Source organism: Olea europaea, unplaced genomic scaffold, assembly GCF_002742605.1.
Source record: "Olea europaea var. sylvestris unplaced genomic scaffold, O_europaea_v1 scaffold2526, whole genome shotgun sequence".
Taxonomy (NCBI): Eukaryota; Viridiplantae; Streptophyta; class Magnoliopsida; order Lamiales; family Oleaceae; genus Olea; species Olea europaea.
The window spans coordinates 8,632-20,968 of NW_019243517.1; the positions used below are offsets into that span (position 1 = coordinate 8,632).

A 12,337-nucleotide genomic window follows, 5' to 3' on the forward strand; every position below is an offset into this window, starting at 1 on the left:
TATCGACGATAATGTGACAACAATGAAATTATCGAGAATCATCAATGATGATTTAGTCATAGACAAAATTTTCTAGTTAGGCTCCATTTGGTACGCATTAATGTAAAAATGAGGATGAAAAATATAGTCGTTATGCATCCCACATAAAAGATATACCTTTGGTCAAATTGAGAATTTTTTTTTTAATGTATTTTTAATAATACATTTTTCGAGATCCACAATTTTTATCAGTCTTTATTAAAATCTACTAAAAATATGATTTTAATCAAAATCATTGAGAAGCTTACATTATTGATAGATTAATTAAAATTTCTAAATTGATACGCCTTATTGGCAGTATCGATAAGTTGAAGCATCATTAATCAATGTGCACAATTCTTTTACGGTATTTTTTATTTTCTAGACTTAACAATACAAAATGTAAGAAAAAATAATTAATATTTATGTATCACTCTATATTGGACGTGTTGTGATGTACATTTAAATATTGTTAAGTTTTGGAGTGTAACAACAATATAAGACCTTAAAAAATATCAACAGATCCCATGTCGCTTTTCGTATTGTATTTAATCCATGTTTTATCTTGACAACTTTTTTCCATACTCTCAGATGTTGGCCTCATCCCAAACATGGCTGGCGTTGAAAAGCATGGTTATTTTTTTATTTTTTTTCACAAAAGTTTCAATTTTATAATAGATGTAACGTAAAGGTTCTTGCACGAAAATTGTTTTTCTTACAGCCCTATAATTAGGGACCTTGTACAGTCACGCCTCTTGGCTCTCGAATAACCTTAGGATCGTCCTTGCTAGTACAACAAAAAGATCTTGACGGATTTCCAAATTATATAATGTAGATGAAAGAATGGACTTTTTGACTCTCTGATTGATAGACAATCGTCACTTTTGCTATTACCATGCAATTATATTTGAGAGAGAAAATTATGCAGGTTTCATTTTTACATCTTGCAACTTTTTGAGAGAATATTTGGTGCACAATGCCATGAATATATATTATCTTTGAAAAGGAAGAAAAGATTCAGAGAGCGGGAGAGAAAAGCAAAAGGTAAAAGAAATTGGAGCTAAGAGTAAGAATCTATGCCCATTAAAAGAAGAACCCTTTTACCCTTTTTTTTTTTCACTCAAATGCTCTCAAAAAAGGTACAATTTTATACCGTTAATGCAAATCTGCATACTTTCGTTTCCTTGTCTCTTATTTTTTAGACTTTTTGGGATCTTAGATTTCATGGAACAACCCCAAGCAAATATAACAAAATGTAACACCATTTTGAATATCGTTACAATGGAAAGAATCATGTATATAACTGGAAAATCGGGCTTTAATACTACATAGAAATTGTTTTGAATGTGCAAAGGTAACTTCAAAACTTAAGACTTAAAAGTGCACAAGAGAGTCAGATGTTACTTAAGCAACGCCGAGCTGAACTTTCAACCACTAAAATAGTGGTTAATTATTTCATTCTCAGTTTTTTACTATTAGCTTGGTCTACCCTTCAAAATTCGGATATCTTAATCGATCATGCTACTTAAATAGGGAAATTTGACAAAAAGTGGTGACGGACAAGACTTGACATTTATTTATTGGAAGATGAAATTTAAAAATAAAATAAAATAGACGAATCACTATTCGCCACGCCAGCCCTGTCAAATTTTCCTATTTGAATAGTTTAATTCTATCTTAATTACATTTCGATCCCCAAAACATTAAAGTTGGTCTAGCCTTCACAACTTCACTTAAGATCTACAAAAGATAACTGAAAATTCAATGTACATTGACACACAGCTACAAATACAACTTCTATAGTCTAGAAATATGAATGAATTTCAAAACATATATTAAATTTTGTATTTCGAACTTCATTCCTGCTTTTCACAAAAGCAAACTGAATTAGAAGGAAAAAAAACTTGATTCCTGAAACTCACAGATATTTGTCTTTTCTTCCTTGTCAACGCTTTCACTGCCGAAAGCCGGAGGGCGGAGGCCAAGGATTTAAGATTACCAAAACTTCAAAGAGACCAAAAGAATGTCGAAAGACTGCAGGAGTCCCATTCACTTTATTTTCAGTGCCAATTTAGTTTGGTATCTAATCAAGTCCATTCATAGAAATTGAGGGCAACAGCGTAGCATATTCAACCATATCTGGCACCTGCCTCCTACACAGTATTACGGCTAATATTAATAATTCTTTGGATAATGAATTCCTTAGCAAGAATGCTCTACTATTGAACAAAACCAAGAATACGTTACAGGAATCTTCTATTATTTGTTACAGGAAATTTTGAAAAACACTATGGGATAACAAATTGCTCGATCCCTCCAAGCGCATGCACTTCGAATGGGATAACACGTTTTGTGCACAAACACTAGACAAGAATGGATATACAAAACTCTAGCTTCTTTCTTTACATTTTCCAATCCACCTCACAAACATGCCCTGAATGAGTAGGGTTGTACGCTTTAATCAAAGGCAAAAAGATGGCGTTTGAATGGTAAAACTTGGTAAAAGTTTCAAAGCCAGGGTGTAGAACAGAGGAGACATGGTGCATTCTTCTAGGGAAATTTCGTTGGTCTTAAAATTTCTTTATTTGGAAAAGAGCAAGGGGCCAAACTGGGGTCTTGACAACTGCAGTCTGACAATTGACACCGAATTAGTATTACTGAAGTCTGAAAGATCATTTACTCCATGCTGGAGAATTAGGAGAAGATGCATACACCGTACACTTCTCTACATTCCACCCTCACCCCCACATAAGTAAATGCATTAGCTGTTGGTACATACACGTCAAAGTTGACAAGGGACAACCCATAGAGAATCTCAATCTCCTCTAACAGTCAACTTCACAAAGTCATATTAGGGATGCTACCTTGAAGCTACCATAATTATTCTTCATCGTAGTAGATTCGTGCAAAAATAATCTTAAGAAAAGCATCTGCATATCCAGAAAAGTTAAAAAACCTTTTGTACATAAATTAAGCGCATAGAACACAATTGTTCTGAAACTGGTCTATTCATTTGAGAAAGAAATGATTTAAGAATGATGGAATCGGATCGATTGCTTCTTTGTTACCCTACTTCTCCCATGTTTATGCACATCATTGGTATCGTCATCTCCATCATGCTTCCTCCTCTGATATAATAAATTATATACATATTTAGACAGTTCATTGATCGAAAATCCATCAATATTTATAGGATTGTACAGATTGTGGTTTATAGGTACAGATTTTCATAGAAGACTATAGTTAGACCAAATCAATATCATAGGACAATTGAAATTCCCATCAATTCGCTCAAAAAGTATCTATAGATCTTCTCATCATTCATCGCCTAAAATAGCATTTACATGAATTGGTAAACTTCAATAACAGGCAAAGTAATATGGCACATGATAATAAATGTAATTCAAAACACATGCACGCATATTGCTAAAAGTTGCAGAGAACATGAGTTTTAAACCTTCTCGTGATGTTTCTTCAAGCCCTCGATGTTGAATTTAATTGTAATCATGCTAAAAATCAGAAATCACAATAATAATAAATTGATAAATCGAATTCATATCTGTGAAAGTCATTGTTGATATGAATAATAGCAACTAAATCTTTCCCTCATTGCTCCTTACAAAGTATTAGCCGTCAATAGTAGGGCTGGGCAAATCTCCCGAACCGAACCCGAACCGAACTGAACCGAACCCGACGGTTCTTGTCAAATTAAATACCCGAATGGGTATCTGAATTGAGAACCGACGGGTACGGTTCGATTCTCGGTTCTAGACCAAGAATCGAGAACCGAATCTTTCTAATTTTTTTTATATTGAGTAAATCAAATTATTTTAATTTTAATTTTTTCTATACAAATTAACAATTTCTAAATCCAAATTTTTGGCCCAATAATTTGTTTCATTTCTAATTTTTTAATTTTTGGCTCAATTACCCATTTTATTGTTTCATTTCTTAGCTCAACAAGATCCAATCCACTAAACAACCCTAAACACTTACACTAAAGTGCATAACGTTGTCTCGACTCTCGCACTCACTCTCGCAGCTTCGCTAACATTCCAAAACCTATACAATCGTCGACCGACACTGTGACCTCCGATCGAAACTGTGACCTCCCTCGACCGAAACTTTAACCGTAGCGATCATTTGAACAAAATAGTCTACTAGTTTCTGACATTCCAAAACCATTGAATGTATCATTAGTTGTATTTATATAATGTTGTTATAAATGCTCGACTCTCGCACTCACTCTCGCAGCTTCGCTAACATTCCAAAACCTATACAATCGTCGACCGACACTGTGACCTCCGATCGAAACTGTGACCTCCCTCGACCGAAACTTTAACCGTAGCGATCATTTGAACAAAATAGTCTACTAGTTTCTGACATTCCAAAACCATTGAATGTATCATTAGTTGTATTTATATAATGTTGTTATAAATGTTAAAAAATTTAATTATAGTACAAAACCGAACGGAACGAAACCGAACCCGAACGGTTCCATAATTATATTTGGATTCGACAGTTCCATTTACTAGATACCCGAAAATTTTGGTTCGATTCGGTTCTCTTTAGAACCGAATTGAACCGACCCGCGCTCACCCTTAGTCAATAGGGCAAAATAAAACAACATGGAGAGGAGATGAGACATTGCCTTTACATAGGAAATTAACAAGTCGTCTCATTATGTCTTAAACTCTCATTAGGATTTACATATATTTCCGGCCCACATATTTAAAATTACCACATCATATTAAATACAACCCCTAAGGTATAAAAGGCCCAATTGATCATTTAATAAATTTGGTCCAATCACAAATATCATTATGAGTCATACATTCAACCCGTAATATAAACAATCAAATGAGAAGCCGACATTAGAATTATTCCAACATTCTTCCACTTTGGCAAACATTTGATTACTATAACAAAACTTTTAACACCTGGGTTAGACTACATAGTTGGCCACAAAAGTATAACTCCAATGATGACACTTTATGCAACATGATCCGGTCCAACAAGAATGTTAACATCGAACATGGAAGTCATTACACCAATTAAGCAATGTAAGATCATTCCACAACTACAAATGCCAACATCTTTATCGACATGGATGGTCCTCCAACCAATGTGGTAGTATGTGATATGAACTTAGCACCAAATGTGATCAATTTCTACCGGGCAAATCTTGAAAAAAGTTTCATCAACTGCATGGAAGGGGCTAAAACTCATGGTTTTCCCCTGTTCAACAATTTTGACATGAAGTCGAAGTGAAAGGTCAAGCAACATCTCCCCATTTGGCAAAAACCCACTTCAACCACAGAAAGAAGCAATGCTTTGACAGGTGTTCTGGCAGGTCTACCTACATAACAGCATAATGATCCAAAATTAGTGATATAACATGGCTTGCAATATACTTGTGCACTTGTCTGTGTCAGAGAGTGAGAGAGAAGCAGTGAAAAGGGGAAAAGAAACCAGGGATACAGCATGAATGACACGCAAAACAAACTGAAAGTGCAAGAACATAATTGACACAGTAAAACTTCACATAACGCTCCCAGAACAAATTCAATACAAAATCACAAGCTTGCTGAGAAAATTAGAAATAACGTGAAACCATGAGACTAGTTACAGCACATGCACGACTTCAAATCGAACAGTAGCCTACATTATTTTGGAGCTACCAATAAGAGGAGTTCTGTACTTCATACTGACAAAAGTGAAATGAAGTTCTTGGTAGAATTTTTGAAGCTAATCATGGTTTCAAAAATTCAAATGTTCTTGAGAAACTAATCCTTCACATAAGAATAGTCATGAACGATTCCATAAACTGAGGTTTTTATGCATTTCTTCATTTTCTATTTCAAGGTATGCCTAAAAAGCAAAGTTTTTAACAATATTTATGAGCATTCGAGTATATTGACACCTCAAGTTCCTAAATCCTATACCTAAATTCACACAGCCAAGAGATGGCAAAAAATTATGCGATACCAGCAACAGGACAGGCATAAATTACATCTAAATGAAGGCTGTCAGACTTACACTGCTCCACGTAGTAGAATAGCCATCAGTAGAAAGCAGCCAATCACCAGCCTTAGATTGTAAATCCAGCCTGTTATTTGACAAATCAAAATCTCTTAACTCATTTTCATCACTTTCGTCTCGATCAAAACTCCTCCTCCTCTTCTTTTTTTGTTTTCTTTTCTTCTTAGACTTGAGTCTCTTTGAAGACCTTTCATCTAAATCAGATCCACAATCTTCTGAAATTTCGTCGTGTAACAATGTATACTTGTTGGACTTGTGAAACCTTATCCCATTATTGATAAATAAAGATTCCCAGGATTCAGGAGAACAAAATTCCTCTGACAGCCTAAAATGAATAGCCCAAGACTGCAGACCTAACAATATTATAGCTTCTATTGTTTTCCTGTTAAAGCATTCTTTCATGATTGGTGTCAAATCATTGGCACTGCCTGATTCACAAAGCTGAAAAACTAATTTGTTTATCTTTTCCTTTACGTCCAAACTACCTTCCTCTCGCACAAAATGCAGGAGCTGCCGACCTTGAGTAGTCACTGCATTCAGTAGAAGTAGCTGATTGATAGTCCAATCAGCAGTGCAGTTTGAAAGTATAATCTCAAGCCACTGAGATGCATTACCATACTCGATTGATTCTGACCTTGGATTAAGATGTTTACTGATCATATCTAGGAATAGCTGCAACTCCTGCTCGTTAAGAATGATAAGAAGGTGATGACATAAAAATGAAAACGATTCCTCAGTGAGGAACTCATCTATAACTTCCCATATTTCTTCCAAGTCCTCTTTATACATCAGGTCAACAAACAAATTGACAAAGAATTTCGTATCAATATCCAAAATCTCACCGTCCTTTAACGAGTCTGAAAACTCACGTGATGACCAAAATTCAGGCACGTATTCAAGAAAATTCTCTACTGTCCGTTGGACGTCCAGATCAAGGAAGTACTGTGGCTTTGTAGCAACCATTGCAGGTGACTGCCCATGTTTCCCTTTCCACTCAAGTTCCTCCCAACAAAGGTCCCGATTCACAAAGGAAAATTGGGACAGTGCCTTAGCCCCTTTTCCATGCTCCAAACCACTGCTACCGGAAAAATTAGAGAACCACTGCAAGATACGTACTGGGTTTCCTGAATTATTACCAGTTCATCAATTCAAAAATAGTGGACAACTTTCAAATGCAAAAAACCAATCTTTCACAAAGTAAACAATATTTTGCCATGGGTAACTACATATTTGGCAAGCTAGACCTTGACCGTGAAGATATTAGCATCTTGTTGAGATATTTTTTGAACCATATATAAACTACATATTATCCCCAAGACTTGAGAAGCTTTACAGATCATTCTAGAAAACTATATATTGAAACAAATTGAACTTTTAATCATTTTATTATGTTAAAGCTATACAAATAAATAAAACTGTACAATAAACACCAAAATTATATTTATTGAACTTTCTGTTTCTGCCTGCAATTGAATTTGAAGTATGTATAAAACAAGAAGCTAAACATTAATCCTGATAAATTGGGAACCGGCCACATCAATCCTTTTCCATCACTGCATTTATCCAAAGGTGCCTCTTTTTATCTAAATTTGAAGTAGTGATTTTTGATAATCAAATAATCCCATCATCAACGGGCAAATGAGATATCTATCAATCCATGTAACAATAATACTTTTTCTTGTGGGTGGTTTAAATACTACATGTAAATCATGTTTCAAAATGCACATTAAATTATTCATTAATCAGAGAGATCTGCTTCCAAAATCAAGGTCCAGTTAATCCCATGAGGAGAACAAATGTTTACATGAAAGTAGATCAAGGATTACCAACCCACTCATTTTTACTAGTCTACAAAAAACTGAATCTGCAAGCACTTTATTCAACGGCAGATTGAATTTTCAGCTTGAGAAGTCACTTGCCTCTGAAGAAATCCTGTAACATGTAACTTTTTTTGGCTATAATAGGTCCCACCTTTTGTGGCTGCTTATCGAATATCAATTGCAGAAGTTGTGCTGCTAAGTGCTGCTTTGTTGGCTTGGATGTCAGTAAGCTCAAAAATAGCTCTTGTTGGCGGCGTGGGCTAATAGAACTTATTCCTGAAAGGGTGTTGCAAAGCCAGAGCCGAGCTTCTGATCGGCCACTTGAAGACATTAATGACTGGATAAGTGATTCTAACTCACTCAGAAGATATTTTTTTTGCTTAGCAGATTCATCATTAGCATTGTGATCAATCCATTTCGGCTCAGAGAGAAACAGCTGAAGCATTGTGTATCTGAAATTTAAATAATTTTCACAGAAAACACATTAGCCCATATACTTGAATCTAAAAAATAGTAATAGTTGCAAAGTTCATGCCTACATTCAATAATATTAATTGAAATAAGTGTTTTCAACAACACATAAAAAACACAAATCCCTAGCATTCCACGACCCAAAACCATATAAAAACAGATATCATGCTTGAGCATTTCAGGAGCTCGACGCTTATTTACCATCATAAGAGGGGAGAAAAAACATAAGTTTTAACCTCCTCGATAATTCGCAACCAGTGAACCAACTGCGCCTACGAGTTTATTTACCAATTGAGCAGGAAAGAAAATCCAGTATACAGAAGAAAAAATTCTTAAAAATTCATTAGGAAACCCTATGGCTCAACCTTAACTAAATTGAGGGTAATCTAGTAAGAATCGAAAGCATGTATGTATGCTAGAAAACAAAAATAGAGGAAAAATTATGTGTACCTAATATTGGAGGGAGAATCTCGTCTCTACAATTTGCAGGTCGCAAGGCTTGTGCCGGACAGTCGCTGGTTCTTGCTTAAGAACGTGTTTGTTTGTTTATAAGTAATTTTTAACAAATTAAAACTTTTCCTTTTTTAATGAGTGAATAAAATTATGAAAGAAATGTCTTTTTTGACATTCCATCTTGAAAAATGGCCAAAATTGTAAGAAATTGTGTGTGTTAACAAGTCAAGATCAGAATCGATGTTTCAAGATAGTAGTTGAAGTAAATACTTGAAACGTATAAACATTTTAGGTGTAAAGTAAATTTGTTACTAAATTTTTAGTTTGATTGATTTAGGTGAAATCTTTAAATAAATAGTAAAGTTTTGGGGTTAATTTCATCGAACTTTTTACTTAAGGGATGTGTATTCAATTGAGACTTTTAAAGACTTTTGGAGATTTTTTAAAGTGAATGCCTTTTGTGGACTTTGCGAAATTTTAAATGATTTTTATGGATTTTGTAGGAATTAATAAAAGTTTTTCCTAGATTTGTGGAGACTTTTGAAAACTTTTTTTTTTTTTAAAGAATATATTAAACATATATAATGTAATATGTTTAACAACTTCTTATATATTCAAATCGTCCACAACTCGTCCCATGGGGCACATCCCAACAGGCAAAGGACGGACTTTTTCAAGACGGGCAGTTCAGAAGTCGCAGGTTCGATTCATGGGGCTCTTGGAAGGCAGATTTTCTCCTGGAAGGCAAAGGACGAACTTCTTCAAGGCGGGCAGTTCAGAAGTCGCAGGTTTGATTCATGGGGCTCTTGGAATGCAGATTTTCTCCTGAAAGGCAGGATTTTTCCTGGAAGGCAGGAGTTCTCTTGGAAGGCAAGGAGCATATATGGGGTTGACTCGCTCGGTACTTTGGCAGTTCAGTTGGGAGGGCTCTTGGACCCTAACCAGTTTGGAGCATAATCCGCGATTTACCTGATCTGCGTGAAGAGAGGTTGGATCGTAGATCCCAAGATTAGTAGCTGTAAGGTGAACACCTGGGTATCAAAATATATATATATCGTCCACAACTCATATAATTGAAAATGTAAAGTAATAAATCGTATTTTTCATGTCAATTTTTTTCCAAAAAAAAAGAAAACAAATATTTCGTCAAACATAAAGTACTTTTTCATCTTATATCAAGTAAATTAACAACTAATAAAAATACTAAAAAAATAGTATTTTAGTAATGATAAAAAAAAAATATCAAACATTTCCAACATCATTCCACATGTCTGCTGCTAGAAAAGCCCTCCGTGCATTTTCATTCTCTCTTTCTTGTTCTTGACTTTCAAAAAATGGTCCAAAGTCTTCCCCCTCATTAATCGAAAAAGATGAAGAATCTTCGTTATCGGGTTCGATTGGAAATTCATCGGACCAACATTCTTTCCGGAGAAAATTATGTAATCCTGCACAAGCTAATACGAGTTCGGCTTGTGTACGATTTGAAAATCCACAGTCTCCCAAAAAATATTTACCTGAATATAAAATACTTGTAAAGTTAACAAGTAATTATGAAACAATAAGATAAAAGAAAAAAATGAAATAATATAGTCGTACATTATGGCACTTTAAGTCCATTTCTCCTTGTTAAAGCATCACTCAACACTTTAGAATTATGTGTTGATCCCTCCCACCCAGTAATCACGTATGTCAAACTTTACACCTCTATTTCTTGTTATAGCTCATGTCAATCATGATCTATGCAATCAAAAATATATTGTTAAGACGGTTCACTAAACCCAAGCAATCCTAAATACTTCTACGTCCATATGGTAGGATAGGTTGAGAAAGAAACTTGTTAAATGAGACTGAAGAAAAAACAAAGCATCTTAAAAACTCTCATTTCTAGTCTATTATTTGATACTATTTAAGCAAATCTTCTTGCATGGGGGTAAAAGGACCTTAAATGTACCCAGCCATAAGCCAAAAAGTTTTATACAGGCAATGAAACAAAAAGAATGAGTTTTTTCTTATCGTTGTGAGAATTACAACTGAGGCATCCTTAAAAAAAATACATAAAATGATACAGCATATATCTGTGTAAGGCTAAATACATAAGGCATCCTTAATAAAAAGGTATAGCCATATAGGATAGGCAGCGCATAACTATGGAAGGCTAAATAAGCTGATACATCATATATCTATAAACTCAAAAGTATGAGAGAAGTCGACATTCGATTATACATTGAACTTCCTTAACACCTCTCCAACTTCTTTCAATATTCTATGTAAAATTGACAACAAGGCTGTTAAACAAACCAGTGATATGCTTATCACTTTTGGACTTTTCCAGTAAGACAAAAAATATCTTACAGTGTCATAGAGTGAGTAGCTTTGTGATTAAAATTGACAACTTGAGAGCGGGAGGCACAAAGAAATAGCACAAAATAATGTTGATAAAAACATAGCGAAGATACATGCTCAAATTAATGTGTTGGAAGTAAAAATCCAGCTCCTTTTCCTTTTCTTTATTCAGTTTTTTTTTTCTCTGCGACGGCCTTAATTGTCATATAATAGCAATAGTCCCATTTTTTCACTTGCCATTGATTTATCGTGCATACAGCATAGAGAATATAATATACAACAATGCCATCAAATTGCACTTTGTCTAATTTAAAAAAGTCAACCAAATATTTAAAGAAAATCACAAAAAGTACATGCCCAGCTATAAAATTTAATTCATCTGTACTATTCCTACACACCAGAAAAATCAACAAAAATAAGCTAAAAAACTTATTAAAATCTGCTTCAAATTACTAAAAGCAACTAATGAAAAACACATAAATTTATCATAAAACACAAATCATTATAAATCAAACAGAAAATTGATTGGAAGATTCAAAGAAAATCTACTATAAATTTGCCGGATTTGAAGAAAACTCATATCAAAGATGGAGGAGATTCAAAGAAAACTCGTAGCAAACAGCAAACTCATAGCAAAGGTCTATCCGTAAATTCATGTTCTGCCATAGTAAACTCAGAAATTTAAGATGGAGGAGAAAAATACAAGAGAAGAGGCCAGATTGGAAGAGAAATATTGTGAAAGGTTCTGAATCTTGTGTCATAAATTCATGTTATATCAAACTCATACCTAATTGGAAGAGATGGAGGAAAAAACCCTAGATGGAAAGAGAGAAGAGGTGGGCTGTGTTGAGAAATCTCTTGATGGATGAGAGATTTGTTTTGAGAAATCCTCTTTAAATTTTCTATCAAAAAGTCTGAAAGTCCTATAAAGTATAATTTTCTAAAAGTCATTTTCAATTGAATACTCCAGGACTTGTAGAGATTTTTAAAAAATTTCAATTAAATACCACATAACTTGTAGAGACTTTTTAAAAGTCTATAAAAGTCTCAATTAAATACACCCAAACTTTTAGAGAGTTTTTGAAAGTCTCAACTGAATACACCAAAACTTTTTAAATCTCCAAAAGTCTTTAAAAGTCGTAATTGAATACACCCTCTTTAGTGTCATTGAGGTTTCTAACGTTTGAACA

General features: G+C 34.2%; 1 protein-coding gene and 1 long non-coding RNA gene across 4 annotated transcripts; both read right to left on the reverse strand.

The window, feature by feature from the left end:
* Positions 1-4,801: 4,801 nt before the first annotated feature.
* On the reverse strand, positions 4,802-9,286 carry LOC111382586. Of its 2 annotated transcripts, none has more exons than XM_023006607.1 (4): positions 8,802-9,286; positions 7,980-8,332; positions 6,058-7,184; positions 4,802-5,377 (listed from the first exon to the last, which is right to left on the reverse strand). In XM_023006607.1, exons 2-4 carry the CDS (start codon positions 8,323-8,325, stop codon positions 5,294-5,296), a joined length of 1,557 nt encoding a protein of 518 aa, XP_022862375.1. In that variant the 5' UTR covers positions 8,326-8,332; positions 8,802-9,286; the 3' UTR covers positions 4,802-5,293. The 2 variants fall into 2 exon arrangements, with proteins under 2 accessions (XP_022862375.1, XP_022862376.1); XM_023006608.1 differs by lacking the exon at positions 8,802-9,286 and adding an exon at positions 8,553-8,703.
* Positions 9,287-9,894: 608 nt separating this feature from the next.
* On the reverse strand, positions 9,895-12,051 carry LOC111382587. Of its 2 annotated transcripts, XR_002700562.1 has the most exons (3): positions 11,935-12,050; positions 10,401-10,541; positions 9,895-10,318 (listed from the first exon to the last, which is right to left on the reverse strand). It is a non-coding gene; the product is annotated as an uncharacterized LOC111382587 (long non-coding RNA). The 2 variants fall into 2 exon arrangements; XR_002700561.1 differs by having other exon boundaries at positions 10,401-12,051.
* Positions 12,052-12,337: the final 286 nt, after the last annotated feature.

Bases quoted from the DNA above. Each gene is read 5' to 3' on its own strand.
- LOC111382586 (XM_023006607.1), bottom strand. From the start codon at position 8,325: ATGCTTCAGCTGTTTCTCTCTGAGCCGAAATGGATTGATCACAATGCT. The intron at 7,185-7,979 runs GCAAGTGACTTC...GTAATAATTCAG, and splicing joins GTTACAGGATTTCTTCAGAG to GAAACCCAGTACGTATCTTG. The intron at 5,378-6,057 runs GTAAGTCTGACA...GCTGTTATGTAG, and splicing joins ATTCTACTACGTGGAGCAGT to GTAGACCTGCCAGAACACCT.